The 16,472-nt window shown below is 47.8% G+C and overlaps 1 protein-coding gene across 2 annotated transcripts in view; it reads left to right on the top strand.

Annotated features, from left to right (window-relative positions):
* The first annotated feature begins 537 nt into the window (after positions 1-537).
* STOX2 (storkhead box 2) overlaps positions 538-16,472 on the top strand; it is a 253,967-nt gene continuing 238,032 nt past the window's right edge. Inside the window, exon 1 of one of the 2 annotated variants that reach the window (XM_062213217.1) lies at positions 538-617. Coding sequence is in view for 1 of the 2 variants with exons in the window: in XM_062213212.1 (XP_062069196.1) it covers positions 6,646-6,823 (178 nt within the window). In the remaining variant the exon portion in view is untranslated. Of the gene's footprint in view, positions 618-6,583; positions 6,824-16,472 lie in introns of those variants that run through there. The other variant, XM_062213212.1, reaches the window with a different exon arrangement.

The raw sequence follows: 16,472 nt of genomic DNA, 5'->3' as shown, positions 1-16,472 counted from the left end.
GATGTTGAGGTTGGTAGTAGCAAAGATTATTACAGTAATAAAAACCAAAGAAGTATCTCCTCATCTTAATTCCATTGAATTCAACGATGGCCTTTCCTGTTCAGAAGATGAATAGTTTTTCTGATATCTGTGTGCACGTGTGGATGGGGAAAGAGCTTGTTATCTATACATGAGAGAGAGCATTTATGTTAGAAGTTACTCTTTTAATTTGTGGCTTTACTGTAACTGTCTTAAGGAAGCGGACATTTTCATGGTTACCCATAAATGTTGCAGGCAGCTTCTAAGACATGCTCTGCCTCCTGGTGTTCATATCTCTGTCCAGTTCCTTCCCCTTGAGTGTGGACTTGGCTTCAGTGCCTCACTTCTAGCAAATAAGATGCAGCAGACGTGATGGGATGTCACTTGGAAGATTGGACTCTGGTTTCTGTCTTAGGTGATCTGAGTGGAGCCATCTGGCATGTTGTGAGCTACACTATGGGGAATTTCATGTTGCAAGCAAGAATGGACCTTCGAAGAGTGAGGGGGTGTGGCGTTCAGTCCAACAACCCTCAAGAAACTGAATCCTGCCAACAACAATGTGAGTTTAGAGGTGGATGCACACCCAGTTGAACCTTCAGGTGAGCCTGCAACCCTGGATTGAGTGAAACTTCAGGAGAAACCTTGAGCCAGAGACATGCAGTTAGGCTGTGCTTGGATTCCTACCCAATAGGAATGTTGTTTTAAACTGTTAAGTTTTGTGATAACTTGTTATATAGCAATAGATGACCTATGTAAATCTCAGATGTCATTTATTAAAGAAACACTGTTAAAAAGACCTTTTAGGAAAACTCCAGGAGCTGGTTTGCTAAGTGGAACAGACGGGACAGCATGGAGGTTGAACTTTGGAGACCAAATGTCTTGGCTTAGATTCTAATTTTGCCACTTCATTACTGGGAACCCTGGACAGATCATTTACATTCTTTGTGCCTCAGTGTCATTTTCTGCAAAATCATGGAGCTGGTAGTTATATCTGCCTTCAAGGGTTGATGGGAGAATTGAAGACCTGTCTAAACCGTAATCATTGAAGTAAATCATGCTCTGTTATTATCAGGAGGGACTGCTGCCTCAGACATGACCCCTGGGTCTAGAGAAAGGTAGGACTTGCCCAGACATTTTAGGGCTGACCCCTTATGCTGTGTGTTTAGGAAGGGAGGCTCTCTCTTTGCAGATCCAGGGAGAGGAGAGGGAACGTTTGAGTCTTAATTTTGACTAAAGACTTGACTGTGAGACTTTGAGTCTAAATAGAAGTAGCACAACATGGGAAGCCTTGAGCACTCTTTCAAGAAGTAGCTGTTTGTGAATACTGTTCCTTTGAGAATTTTAGAAAATATTTTTTGTTCTGGGAAAACCATACAAATATATCATTTAGTTGTCCAAATCAAGTGCATCATTAAGATAGGAGATGTTTGAAATGTGGCTCAAAGTGGGGGCAGTAGCAGGTTGAGAATGCCCAAAGTGGCCTCTGAGAGAGGCAGATTTGCATTTATTTTCCTGGGGAACAAGATGTCGCATACTCACAGATGGTTACTTGTTCTTGTTGGCAGTTTTGAGTGTCTTTGCTGATGGGAAATGAAGGAGTTATTTTTGGTGATATTCTGGCTACAAACAGATCTGCTTTAGGACCGGCTGACCAAGAGGGCACTCAATTTGAGAAGAAGGCCCACATCCTGGAACGTGCTTTTCCCTGGCATCTGGATGCACCCTGGTTTGAAAAATATTGAGAGATAATTCTGGACACAGGATGATGACTAAAGTGCCTTCGAGAGGCTTCAGTCCCTTTAATACCTTTTGAGGGATCAGGGCAAAAAGGAGGCAGTGCACGAGAGCACAAGTGTGGCAGATCATGCCTTGTTTCTGTGGTCAGCACATTGGTTTGGAAGCACACATGTGGAAGGGGCTGGATCATGAGATGGTCTTTCATAAAGAGTGGTCCTTTGGGAGAGAAAGGCAAGGTCTTCAGTATCCAGAGGGGGAGCTTCCCTAGGGGGAGCCTTGAGGTCCCTTCGCTCTTAGGATTATATACTCTCTAAAAAGTAAGACATGATTGATGCAGCAAAATCTCCACCTAAGATCAGAGCAGCATTAAACAAATGTGATTCGATGAAGAGAAAAGTGTGGACATTACAGTGCAGTTGTATTTTGGGTTCTGGAGACTTACAAGCTGAGGCAGGGGAGAGCTACATTAAAAATGTATATCCAGGGACCAGCATACCGGCACAGTGGATTAAGTTGCTGCCTGTGATGCTCACATCCCATATCAGAATTCTGAGTCTCGGCTGCTCTACTTCTGATCCACTCCCCGGTGATGGGCCTGGGAAAGCAGTGGAAGATGCCTTAAGTATTTGGGCCCCTGACACCCGTATGGAAGACCTAGATGGAGTTCCAGGCTCCTGGTTTTAGTCTGGTCCAGCCCTAGCTCTTGCATAAATGTGGGAAGTGAACCAATAGATGGAAGATCTCTTTCTCTACCTTTATCTCTCCTAATGTCACTCTGCCTTTCAAATAAATAAAATAAATCATTTTTAAAAAGTCTATCCATGAGTGAATGAGAGGGAAGAAACTAATGTTTTACCTGAGTGCCTGTCAGGTACCAGATACTTTATATATGTTATCTTGTTTTTCAAAACAACTCTTCATTTTATTTTTTTTAAAGATTTATTTATTTATTAGAAAGAGTTACACAGAGAGAAGAGAGGGAGAGAGAGAGAGAGAGAGAGACAGAGAGAGAGGTCTTCAATTCCCATGGTTCACTCCCCATTTGGCCACAACAGTTGGAGCTGTGCTGATCTGAAGCCAGGAGCCAGGAGCTTCTTTCGGGTCTCCCATGCGGGTGCAGGGGCCCAAGGACTTGGGCTATCTTCTACTGCTTTCCTAGGCCATAGCAGAGAGTTGGATGGGAAGTGGAGCAGCCAGGTCTCGAACCGGCATCCATATGGGATGCCAGCACTTCAGGCCAGGGCGTTAACCCACTGTGCCACAGCACCAGCCCCTCTTCATTTTACACATGAGAAGTCTGAGGGTCGCAGAGGTGACTTCCCTGAAGTCATCTATCTGATAAGTGTATTGAATATCCCTGTCGTTCCCCCCACCGCCATGCACTAAGCCACACTACCCACTGTTGACATTAGGAACAATTCAGTGCATCTATGTTTTTTTTTTAATAAATAATTATTTATTTGAAGGGCAGAGAGAGAGAGAGAGAGAGACAGATATCTTCTATCTGCTGGTTCACTCTCCAAATGGCTGCTATGGTCAGAACTGAGCCAATCCAAAACCAGGATTGAGAAGCTTCTTCTGGGTTTCCCACAAGGGTGTAGGGGCCCAAGGACCTGGACCATCTACTACTGCTTTCCCAGGAAGTGGAGCAGCCGAGACTCGAACCAGAGCCCATATGGGATGCTGGCACTGCAGGCAGCAGGTTTACCCGCTATGCTGCAGCACTGGCCCCGAGGACAGTTGTAAATGTTGTAAATGGGAGAAGTTCAGTTTCTGGAGGGAGGGGAGTGGGAATGTTCGCTGAGTGTACTAAACACATGCCTCGGTGGCTTTGAGCACACCGTGTGGCTGAAGGGTCATTGCTAAGTACTGCTCTCTGCTAAGAGCATCCAGAGCTCCTTGGGAAGATGGCAGTTTTCAGGACTGGAGCAAAATGATCCTGGAACATCTTAATGCGCCAAAAAGTGAGGAAGTGTTCAGAGAACGATGGGGTCACTTCAAAAGGAGACAGCAGCAAGCTTTTAGATGCTCCCATGGGCCAAAATCAATACGGGTAGTTAAGATTCTTAACCTATTGAGTCAACTAAGAATGCATAGTCCATACTGGTACAGATAGTAAATAGCAGAGAAGGGAAAGCTAATTGTTGTGGTGGAACGTCAACTCATAAATGGAGAATAATGGAATTAGAAGTTAGCGAGAGTTAAATAGAGTCCAGCTAGAATCAATGGCCAAATTTATAGTTTACTAAAAACTTGAGGGGTAGCAGGATGATTCTTTTTAAAGATTTGCTTTATTATTTTTTTTTTTTAAAAAGCAGAGATACAGAGCAGTGGAGAAGAGACTGAGGGATTTTCCATCCACTGGTTCACTCCCCAAATGGCTGCAACAGCCAGAGCTGGGCCAGGCCAAAGCCAGAAGCCAGGAGCTTCTCCTGGGTCTCCCATGTGGGTATAGAGGCCCAAGGATTTGGGTCATCCACCTGCTGCTTTCTCAGGCCATTAGCACAGAGCTGGATTAGAAGAGGAGCAGCAGGGACATGAACTGGTACCCATATGGGATGCTGGTGCTGCAGGTGGTGGCTTAGCCTACTGTGCCACAACACTGGCCCCTATTTATTTATTTGAAAGTCAGAGTTACAGAGAGAAAGGGAGAGACACAGAGAGACACATGTCCACAATGGCTAAGGCCAGGCTGGCATTAGGAACTCAGTGCAGGTCTCCCACATGGATGATAGAACTCGATTACTTGAGTTGTCACCACTGCCTCCCACAGTCTGCATTATTAGGGAAATGAAGTCAGGGGGCAGAGCCAGGCATCTGCAGGACATGGCATTTTAACTGGCATATTAGCCACTAGGTCAAATGCCCATCCTAGAGAGATATTTAAATAGTTTAGAAAAAAATTTGTGTGTGTGCGAAAGGAGAGAAAAACGTTAACAATTGGGGAACCTGGGTGAAGACATGTTGGGTATTCTTTGTAAAATTCTTGCAGTTTTTCTGTAAGTGTGAAATTATGCCAAAATAAAAAAATTAAAGAATGCAAATTGAAAATGTCACAAGGGCAGCACCTTCTCTTCCTCCATTTCTCCAGGCACCATCACTTACCCTTTCCCCCCGGGTGTAGGCACTGAGGAAAGAGGGCAAAGAATGGGGCCTGTTAACTGTGCCAGACAGGCTCAGCGCTACAGTGCTCAATGACAGGTGAGAAAATAACAGCTCCACCCATGGTGGGTACCTGAGAAATCCCGAGGGTGGGATGCGCCGCGCCTGCAGCCTTCCTCACGAAGAACCTGTCCTTGGCTTTTTGATGTCTGAAGAGTGGCTGGTGACCGTAATTAATGGTGGCACCACCATGTTGATTCCAAAGTTTATAATCCAGATTTACTTGTTACCCATTTCCTTGCTTCTTTCCCTGGCCCAGTGGCATGGGCTTAGCAGGACTGAACACCTCATTTTTCGGATGGAGAAACTCAGGTTCACGGACAGGTTGAAGGTCACTCTCCACCACTTAACACCAGGTCTTCAGACTCGGGCTTAATGACTGTTTCAAAACACTAAAACGCGGGATGCCAGCAGCATCTCCTTCAGTTACTCCTTCCACCCCTAAAGCCTAGACTGGACAATATTTTTCCAGTTCAGTGATTTTCAAAGTGTGGCTTGGGACCAGCAAGCAGTAGCAGCGGCAACTGGATTTATTAGAAAAGCCACCAACCGCAGCACGGTGCCCTGAGACCGGCTGAATCTGAAACTTTGACTCTGACACCTGTGCTTTAACCAGTGTTGCGGGTGGTCCCGAGGTTGAGCACTCTGTGTAGGCTCTATGCATTGACCCCTGCTCCTCCACAAATCACCTCTCCACCTGTGCGACAGCTATTATCTCGCCATCAAAAAAAAAAAAAAAAAAAAAAAAAAAAAAAAAGAAAAGAAAATAAAAGAAAGAAAGAAAGAAAAAAAAGGAAAACAGAATTCCACACAAACTTCACGAAGTTCGTTTAATGTCTTCATTAACTGTGGGTAGTGTGGGTAACTCTGGGAATCATTGGATTTCCTTTAGGTAAGGCCGATGACAACGCTGGAGGATGGCGTGTGTGTGTGTGTGTGTGTGTGTGTCAGACCATGTGTTTTAAAAAGCCACTTCCAAGTGTGCATTCACCAGGCGGCGAATCCACTTGCTTCGGCGGGAGGTGGGGGCGGGGTGGACCGTGGGGAGGAGCGAGGTCGCAGCTCCGGAATCGGTCGGTCCCCGGCCCCGCTCGCCTCCAGGCCTCCCCGAGCCCAGCCACCTGAACGCACACCCCCAGACTCTCCACGCCACCTCGGCTCCCGCCCAGCACCGGACCCTTCGGAATTCCTGGGGCCGAGAGCAGCTAAGGGGATTCCCCGGGCTCCCTCCGAACTGCCCGCCCCTCGGCCGCCTCCTACCGCGTCTCCGCCCCGCGCCGGGGCAGCCGGGCGGCGAGGGTGCCGCCGCTGGAAAATGAGCGGCGCCCGGAGGGTGGCCCCGAGCTGCAGGTAACGCGCTCCGGAGCTCGCGGACTCCGCAGAGTCCCGGTTCCCTGCGCTGCGTCCCGGGGCTGCACGGGGCTGCTGGGGGCGCACGGGGGCTGGCCGAGACACGGTCAGCCCGGCTCCGACGAGGAGAGGGGGCCCTGACGCTCCCCTCGTGGGGTTCAGCCACGTTCCGGCGGCTCATCCCCGGAGCGGCCGCCTCGGAAGATGGAGAAGTTTCTGCAGATCGCGCCGCACTCTCTGGCCATCGTCCTGGGCCCGGCTGAGGGGCCGGCGCGGGAGAGACCCGGAGCAGCTCAGCCCGCGCCCCCGGCGCAGCCCCGGCAGCTCGCCCGACACCACATCGGCTACGAGATCTTCGCCGACTTCAAAGCCGAGAACATGCAACACTTCTGGAACAAGAAGGTCACGGCCGCCGTGGCCGAGACCTTCTTCCTGGGCTGGATCGACGAGCAGGTCCTGCTGATCCAGGGCAAGGAGGAACACCTGGAGGTGCTGCGCGAGGGCTGGACGCGCCGGGCGCTGAGGCCGCCCGCGGGCTTCCACATCCGCTGCCTGGGTGAGTGCGCCCGCCGTCCGCCCCGTCCAGCCGCCGGACCTCGCCCAGGTGCCGGCTGCCCGCGAGCCGGCGCGCAGGCCCCGCGCCCCTGGGTGCCCGGGCCGGGGGAGGGGCCGGCGGCGCTCCGGGAGCGCGGGTTCGGCAACTTCCTGGCACCTCGGCGCGGGATCGGGACCTCTGCCCACACGCCTCCCGGCTGGCCCGCGGGAACCTCCCCGGCGGCGCGCCCCGGCGGGGCGGTGCCTGGGGCTGGCCAGGTAGGCGGCGCGGGAGGCTCGGCGGCGGGCGCGCAGCTGTGCGGGTCCGTAAGTCTCCAGCTCGGGCGCGGTGAGCGGGGCGCGCGAGGCGGAGGGAGGTGGAGAGGGCGGGGTCCGTGGCACCGCGTGGCCACCTGACCCCCGAGGCGAGACTCGGCCGCGGGCGGCTCAGGTGCGCCGGGGCTCCCCGTGCCCCGGCTGGCGACCCCGGCGCGCGTCCTGGGCGCCCGCGTTGCTGTAGGAGACAAAGCTGCTGCGCCTTGCCTCGGTGCGTCTTGTTTGAAGGAAGGAAGGAACCCAGAGAGAGGACAGAGGGAAAAGTGTGATCTGTTCTGTTGACAAAAAGGGAAAATATGTCCAGAAACGGGGTGGGGGAGGAGCCCAGAGGTGATTCTCGCCGCCGCAGGTCCCCTGTTGCCTCGCTTCGCTGTTTTTTTGATTGCACTGCTTAAACGTTTGTCTTAGTCCGGTTTGCATCGCTTTTATGATGTACTTTATAGAGTTTGTGCTTCGGGCCTGGTGACTGAAAGCGGGTACAGGGCAGAGTGGTAGTTCATGGGACGATTTTAAGGAAGAAGGCGCTCTTTCTGGTCCCCTGCTTGGAAATTCATTGCTGACATTTTGTGAGGAGGTCAAAAGTTCAGGCTCCGAGCGACTGTAAAGCCGCCTGCTTGGCTGCCCTCCGAGGCTGCATGTCTCCAAAGGATCCGCTGTTACCTGCCGAGGTGCTTCTATGCATGTGGCCAAGTTATAGCAGTTTTATTCAGTTGTGTTTTGTCTGTTTTTGCATAGCAGGGATTTTTTTTCTTTTTTGCAAAGCTTCCCTTGAATTGCGCAAACAGCTAGTAATAACCTTGTCTGTTGTGGGTTTTGTAAAAACCTGTGCCGCATTTCAAAAGGTGCTTTAATTTCCTCTTTTTCTAACTTTAGCAGAAGCCTCCATTGAGTCCCTGTAATTACGCTGCCGTCCTAAAGGGACCAAGATTATTGCCTCTGGAGACTTGATCTGCTTTTGTACTGTAACATTAGGAAGTAGGAATACGTGTAGTCATGTTTAGGCATTGTATAGATTGTGCTTCAGAATTTTAATAGCTCTCTTTGGAAACCTGATTTCATGCTTATTTTTTACTTTAGTTTGGAAAATTTCAAACATATACAAAAGTGGTATCATATTAAAATATTTTGAAGCCCCGTGTGCCATTATCCAACTTCAGAATTTATCAGCCACATGGTCATTCTTATTTCATTAGTACTCCCATCCATTCCCTCCGCCACCATTTTGAAATCTCAGGTATAGTTGGAATATAATTTTTTTCTTTTTCTAAAATATTAGTTTACTTGAGAGGGAGAGAGGGGGAGACTGCGAGAATGCATGAATCTCTCACTTGCTGGTTCACTCCTCAAAATCTTTCAACAGTTGGGGTTGTGTTGGCTTGAAGCCAGGAACCCATAACTCAATCCAGGTCTCCCACATGGGTGACAGGGACCCAAGTACTTGAGCCGTTATCTGCTGTCTCCCAGGGTGTGCATTAGCAAGAATCTGGAATCCAGAGCACAGCCAGGACTTGTACCCAGGCCCTACTATGGGTATCTTAACTGCAAGACCAAATGCCGGTCCTGGAACATAATTTCATTTCTAAATATTTCAGCGTGTTCAGGTTTTTTCTTTTTCTTTTTTTTTAAAGATTTATTTTTATTTATTTGAAAGAGTTACAGAGAGAGGAGCCAGAGAGAATGAGATCCATCCACTGATTTACTCCCCAGATGGCTGTAACAGCTAGCACTGGGCCAGGCTGAAGCCAGGAGCCAGGAGCTTCTGCCAAGTCTCTCACATGGGGCCTAAGCACTTGGGCCATCCTCTGCTGCTTTTCCAGGCACATTAGCAGGGAGCTGGATTGGAAGTGGAGCAGCCAGAACATGAATTGGCATCCATATGGGATGCTGGCGACACAGGCAGCAGCTTTACCCACTATGTCACAACACTGGCCTGTATTCTTCATTTTAGCAGAATTTATAAACTCATAAGAGGAGATGATCCATCATATCAAGCAATAAGGAGTATTTTGGCAATTTTCAAAACTTCCAAATCGTGCCGTTGATTGTTGTCCTGACGTGGGAGGTGGCCTGAGCTGTCTCAAGCCGACTGGCTGCTGCGGGGACCTGGTACTGCTGCTGCGGGCCTCAGCTCAGCACCATCACGGGAAGCAAAGCGACTTCTTAAGGCTGAGGCATCAGGTAAAGGAGCAGGGGTGGCACTTGCTGGGCTCCCGGTGGCATATTTCTCCTCGGTTGCCATGGGGTTCCCATTCCCTACTGGAATTCCCACTGTGCGTCAGCAGTGATGGTCCAGTGTAGGACTGTTTGAAAGATCTCATCCACTGCGACATTCCTCTGTCGGAACCTGTGTCTGCTGCAGCCTTCCTCCTCGTTTTGTTGCCAGGTCTTTTACTGGGCTTTGATCCGAAGTCAGGCAGCCATTGATGACTGGCTCGCAGCCTTTTATTCTGAGCCTCGGTACTTGTGATGACAAGTGCAAATGCTCAAAAAAAAAAAAAAAAAAAAAAACCCACCACAAAAACTCACAAGGCGATCCCCAGGGGAACTCTACTCTGAAAAGAGGGAGTGACATTATAGGAAAATCCTTGAATCTGTCCAGTTTCTATACGAAAACAGGAATCAATCATTGTCTTTGATGCTTTATTACCAGTAGTAAATTTCTTATAGCATCCCTTTGAATTGATATTATTAGGTTCTTAATATATTTATTTCATCCCTTACATGTGTGCAATGGCCTGGCTGAGACCAGGAACCAGGCCCTCAATCCAGGTCTCTTATGGGTGGCAGGAGCCCAGTTACCTGAACCATCACCTGTTGCCTCCTGCAATTCACATTAGCAAGAAGAATCAGGAACCAGAGATGCATATGAAACCCAGGCACTCCAGGGTGACATGCAGTGTCTCAGTTACTACACCAAACACCCACCTCTCTACTACATTCGTGTTTCGTGGTTTTAGCTAATTTTTCATGGGCGTGAAACAGCCGTGGAACCAGACAGGTAGATGAGCACACAGAAGGCGTTATATTCGCACTTGTTGGGCTTGAATTAAACGCATCCATCACCAACAGGCCTCTGAAATAACTGGCAGACAAAGGCCAGTGCTGGTTTTATTATGCTTGTGATGGGTAATGATTACTCAGAAAATCTGGTTGTTTTCCAGGTAGTCTCTTAGATCCCCGTAGAGAGTGGTAATAAAATTGTCCCGTGAGAGTCTCCCAGCGAAGAACGAGGAGGACTGGCTTTGCTCATCTCTCGACTTCCGTTCTCCTGGATGTGTGCTGTTGCCCAGCCAGACAGAGGGGAGGCTGGCCCAAGAGGAGCTGGGGCGAGGTCTCCAGGCACCCTGTGGTGCTCTCCGATTGAGGCAAACCTACACTCTCACAGCACGATTTGTCAAGTGTTAATATTCCATTTTGGAACTTGACACATCATGTGGGAGTCACAAGCATTTTGGTTCCTGAAAATTCCAGAAGTATACAAGCACACTCGAGAACCTTGATGGAAGTGCATCATTTTCATACTAGTGATTCTCCATAAACTTTTTGGAGATCTTTCATATGCGTGGATTTCTTTCTTTTTTTTTTTTTTTTTTTTTGGTGTCAAAATAAACTTCTCTTAATTCAACTTGTCCATGAACATTTTGAAGTGCTCTCGAATAGTTCTAACCAACTGTATAATTTCAGGTGAGGGTTTGACAATAGGGGAATGAGTACCATTGCAGGAAATGAAACAGTGCAAAAGAGTCCTTTGATTTTGGAATATTCAAATCCACCATGTAGAAATAACCAACGAAACTATTCTAGTTTGTTCTGAGAAATACTCGATTCTGGACATACAGACTTGATATCAAGGGCCCTCCCAGACGGTCCATTGGTGTGTGCAGGAAACTGTTTCAAGATTGTGCTGTGTGTTTTGAGTGGATCACATTAAACTCAGTCCCATGCATGGTTATCAAGTACTTAAGAGCGCCTGGCCCCGGGGTCGCTTCCTGGCGGAGGAAGATGGACGAGGCAGGGGTGTTTTGTGGTGTTGGGGTGGTGGTGGTGGTGGTGGTGGTTCTGGCAAAAGAAAGGGAGAATGTGCTAAGTGCTTTGAAGACTATTTTCTTTTTTTGAACAAGCAACAGTTACTTCTTTCTGGCTTGTGAGCTGGTAACAGAGGCTTGGGGAGGGGAGATGCTGGAGGGAGGCCTTGTGCAGGTGGGGGTGGGGAGCGGGGAGGAATGGGTGCAGAGCAGGGAGCAAGTGCACAGTCTTGCCCTGTTTGGAGACTGCCTGCAGTGTGTGGGAGAGAGTGATGTGATAAGATAATGCAAAGAGAGGCCAGGGGCCAGCCTGAAGCTTTGGGAACCATTGGGGACTTTTTAAGCAGAGAGGGGAGTAACATAATCCGATCTGTGTTTTCAGATTTCCAGGGCCAGTGAGGGTGAGGGATGGGCCTGGGAGGGGACTGGGAACGGAACAGCGGTGAAAAGTTAGAGCAGCTGTGGGGAGAATGTTGGGCGCTCCAGGAGGGTGCTTGCTGCCTCACAGCACCTGAGCCGCCCCAGATTCTGAGCCTCCAGGTTCTGATCCTGCGGAGACAGCGGCAGCCTGGTTGAGTCTTAGGGACCTTCCTTGGGCCCTTGATGGGGCCACCTTCCCCTTCCTCCTGGGCTCTTGGCTTGTCCCCACCTGTCCATTTCCATGGGTTCCCCCAACTCCAGCTCTCATGCGCGTGGGGTGGTGTCTCTGCTCTCCAGTGACGTTTTACGCTTTCTCACTTGCTAGGCTCAAACATGCTGTTTTTAGACTTTACACCAGAACTTGTATGTTACATCACTAAATAGTTTAGAACATGCAAGCCTCAAGATTTTCTTCTATTCCAAACTTTTTACCGGTTTTCTCGAAGAGAGTTGCTTTCTTAAAGTGGTTTCTCCAAGTAGAAAATGTTCAAGACAGAATTGTTTTAAAAAATTGTATACTGCAGACGTATTTGTCTAGGTAAAACCAGATATACCACAGAACTTACTTAAATTGTCTTAAAACTGAATAGTACTCCTAGGCTGATAACTTGAGTTGCTCAGTGATTATTTTAAATGAAATTCCGATGTTTTTGAATTGTGGGTGTTGATTCATTCAGCAGCTGGAGCACCTGGCATTGCCTACGTTCTCCTGATGTGAAGGACAGTGAGGGACAGTCCCCTGCCCCTTTGAGGGCTCTGGGGGGCAGAAGACATGTTAGGAATCCAATGAAGGAATAAGAACTTCAGTGTTTTAAGTTCTGTAAAAATTTAAAAGGTGAGAATTTAGGAAATTAGAACAGAGTGATGGGGAGAAATGAGCTAGCTGCCGACACTCATGCATCACTCACTCTTTTTAAGTGCTTTGTTTGTCCTGAAAAATCTTTCAATGGACCTGTTCTATTTTGATATCTTTGTTCTACCCATTTTACAAATGAGGACACCGAGGAACAGATAAATAAATGCATGGTTTGAATATGACTTTACTACTTTGAATTCAATTGAGATTTGCTTTCCATTGTGGTGGTGGTGGAAATTGAGACTTTATGAGGTGACTTGGCTGTTAAGAAGGACCAATGCAGAGCTGGTGCTGTGGCTTAGTAGATCAAGCCACCTAGGGTACCAGCATCCTATGTGGGCGCTGATTCAAGTCTTGACTGCTCCACTTTCAATCCAGCTCCCTGCTGGTGGCCTGGGAAAGCAGTGGAAAATGGCCCAAGCGCTTGGGCCCCTGCACCCACGTGGGCATCCTGGAAGAAGCTCCTGGCTCCTGGCTTCGAATTGGCTCAGCTCCAACCATTGCAGCCATTTGGAGAGTGAACCAGCAGATGGAAGACCTCTCTCTCTGTCTCTCTCTCTCTCTCTCTCTCTCTGTAACTCTGCTTCTCAAATAAATAAATACATCTTTTAAAAAAAGATTAATGTCTTTCTAGAGGGACCGTGTTAGTTCTCAGACTTTTTTTTTTTTAAAGATTTATTTATTTGAAAGGCAGAGATATAGAGAGGAGAGGGGAAGAGAGTGAGAGAGAGAGAGAGAGAGAGCGCGCGAGCTTCTATCTGCTGGTTCACTCCCCAGATGGCCACAATGGCTGGGGCTGGGCCAGGTTGAAGCCAGGAGCCAGGAGCTTCTTCTGGGTCTTCCACATGGTTGCAGGGGCCCAAGGACCTGGGCCATCCTCCACTGCTTTCCAAGGCCATTAGCAGGGAGCTGGTTGGGAAGTGGACCAGCCTGGACTTGAACTGGCACCCATATGGGATGCTGGTGTTGCAGGCGGGGGCTTAACCTTGTAAGATGGCACCTGCCCCAGTTCTCTCCCTAGCAAGAATAGAATGGTTACCTTCAGAGTGGCTTATTAAAGCCAAGCTGCCCCTTTTCTTCTGCCTTTCACATTCATCTGCTTGTCCATTCCTTTTTATTTTCAAGTGATTTTTTTAAAAAAAGATTTATTTATTTGAAAGAAGATATAGATACAGGAGAGGGAGGGAGAGAGATCTTCTATGTGCTGGTTCCAGGAGCCTGGAACTCCATCAGGACCCCCAGAAAGTTAGCAGGGCCCAAGGACTTGGACTATCTTCCGTTGCTTTCCTAGGTGCATTAGGAAGGAACTGGATTGTAAGTGAAGCAACTGGGACTTGAGTCAGTACTTACATGGGAAGCCAGCTTCGTAGGCAGTGGCTTAGCCTGTTGCACCACGATTTGGACCCCTCTGCTTGCCCTTTGACCTTCTGCCATGTTATGAAATCCTCGTCAGATGCCAAAATTGCTCTTGAACCTTCCTGCCTCCAGAACCATGAGCCCTAATGAACTTATCAGTTACCCAGTCTCAGGTATTTTGCAGTAGCAACAAAGACAGACTAAGGATACAAGAATCTCACCAAGGACAACTAATTGGACCCAGGCTGCTAGAGTTAGTGTTTTGGATGGCTACTATATAATATCTTCTTTAAACTGACCCTTGATGGCCGATGATGATGGAGGAGCAGATGGAATTTAGCTTGACACGTTGGAGAAAAAGACAAGAGAGCCGGAGGGGCTGACTAAAGCCAGGTCTGGTGGGGTCTCGAGGATGGTATTCTGCAGGGAGAAGGCATGAGTGTCCAAAAGTGCTGAACACTCAGCTGGGATTGGTAGAAATCCAGAAAAGCTGAAGACATGGGCTTCACTCCTAGAGATGCTCATTTCTCATGTGAAAATCTCAGGATGTGTTTAGCCAGTGAACAGTGCTGCTTCTAAATAGGTTTTATGAACTTCTAGCGAGTCATAAAAAACATTTTTATGAATCACCTCACTGCCGCTCAAAGACGTTTTCAGCAGAGGTGCTCCAGTTTCATTGTAATAAAGCATTTAGGGTGAACTTGTGAGCTTCTAGGTCTTGCTGGATAACTGAGATTTTGCAAAGATTTATACATTTCACAAGAAGAACTTGGCAATGTTGGTTGACTCCCCAAATGGCCACAACTTCAGCCAGGCTGAAGCCAGGAGTGAGGAACAAGGAGCTTCTTCCAGATCTCCCATGTGAATAGCAGGGGCCCAAGCATTTGGGTCATCTTCTGCTGCTTTCCCAGGCTCATAAGCAGGGAGCTGGATCAGAAGTGGAGCAGGTGGGACTTGAACTGGCACCTATATGGGATGCCAGCACTACCGGCTATGGTTTAACCTTCTATGCCTTAGTGCTGGCCCCCAAGTTCTTCTTTTAAAAGGATTTTAAATCTAGAAAAGGCATCTATCTGTATCTTGTACTGCAGCCTGTTCCTGAAAAAAAAAAAAAATCACATATTTTGGGATAAAAAAGTCAGGAAGTTTGTTATAGACACATTATTTGCCTCATGCAATTTTAAATGATTTTTACTGCTTAAAATTTCTCACATAGTGATGAGTTGATCCCCTGAAAACAGAATTTTCAGTGTGTGGGGTGGGATTTAACACATTTACTTGAAGTTTAGAAATTTTACTAGTATGATAGCTGTAGACTTGATATAATTACAGACCATTCTTAATTTGAGGGAGCTACTTATTTGGTTTATAGTTCATTTCAATGGAGATTTAATAGAGGTATTGATAACGTACAAGCTGTGGACCTATACTCTATTAACATGTAATATTCTATAATGATATCTGTATCTATAAGTCTGTTTTCTGTTGCTATAACAGAATACCTAAGATTGAGAACGTTAGAAAGAAGAGAGGTTGGAGTGAGCATTTAGCCTAGTCATTAAGACACTGGTTAAGGTTCCTGTGTCCCACATTACAGTGCCTGGGGTTTGATACTCCGACCTGGCTCCCAGCTCCATCTTCCGGCTGATGTAGACCTTGCAAGGCAGCAGTGATGGGTCTCTGCCACCAACGTGGGAGACCTGGGTTGGATTCCTGGCTCCTGGCTTTGGCCCTGGCCAACCCCTGGCATTTGTGGACATCCAGGGAGTGAGCCATTAGATAGGAATTCCCCTATCTCCCTCTGTTTCTATGTCTTTTTGCCTCTGAAGTAAATAAATAAAAATTCAAGAAAAACAAAATAAGTTTATTTTGGGTCGTGGTTCTGAGGTTGAGAAGTTCCAGATCAGGTGGCTGCCTCTGGTGAGGGCCACATGCTGCTTCCACTCATGGTGGAGGGCATGCTAATCCAGTCCCATGAGAGTGAGAACTCACACTCATAAAGCAACATTTATTTCATCATGAGGGTGGAGCCCCCATTACCGATACTGCGTCTCAATACCATTACGCTGGCAATTAAATTTCAGTGTGAATTTTGGCATGGGCAAACCACATGTCATAACTCACTCTCTCCCTCATTCTCCCTTTCTCCATATTTAAGAAGGTCTTATGCCAAGAATGTTAAATAAACCTGGATCTCATGACATTGGAGAAACTGATTTCAGTAGCTCTTGCTATCCTGATGTCAGTCAGTCTCTCCTGATAGAGACCAGTGAAGTTGGACTAGTCACCAACCGGAGCTACTGTTCCCTCTTGGAAGAATCTGATCAGTGACTTGGATAAAGAGGTAAAGAGGACTCCATGAGTATTTGGGTTGAAGACAAGGGTTAGACACTCCTGGAAGTGCAGACCCAGGCACTGAGAAGGCAGCCGCATGGTGGTAGACACCATGGTCAGGGGGTCCAGGTGTTAAGATGTTCTTGTGATGTTCACAACATGAAAGCATGCCTCTGCACTGTAGACTTCATGCTTAAGATTTTCAATTTATTGTGAACACCTTATAATTTCCTAAAATGAGAGGATTGGTTGATATAAAATAACTTGTTTCTGTGACCAGAATGCCACCCGCCTTCCTTAATACCACTGGGTGGGGAGCACACAGTGTCCCCTAGTCTGTATTC

This window comes from Lepus europaeus, chromosome 16, assembly GCF_033115175.1.
Source record: "Lepus europaeus isolate LE1 chromosome 16, mLepTim1.pri, whole genome shotgun sequence".
NCBI lineage: Eukaryota > Metazoa > Chordata > Mammalia > Lagomorpha > Leporidae > Lepus > Lepus europaeus.
This window is presented reverse-complemented; position numbering and strand designations above follow the sequence as displayed.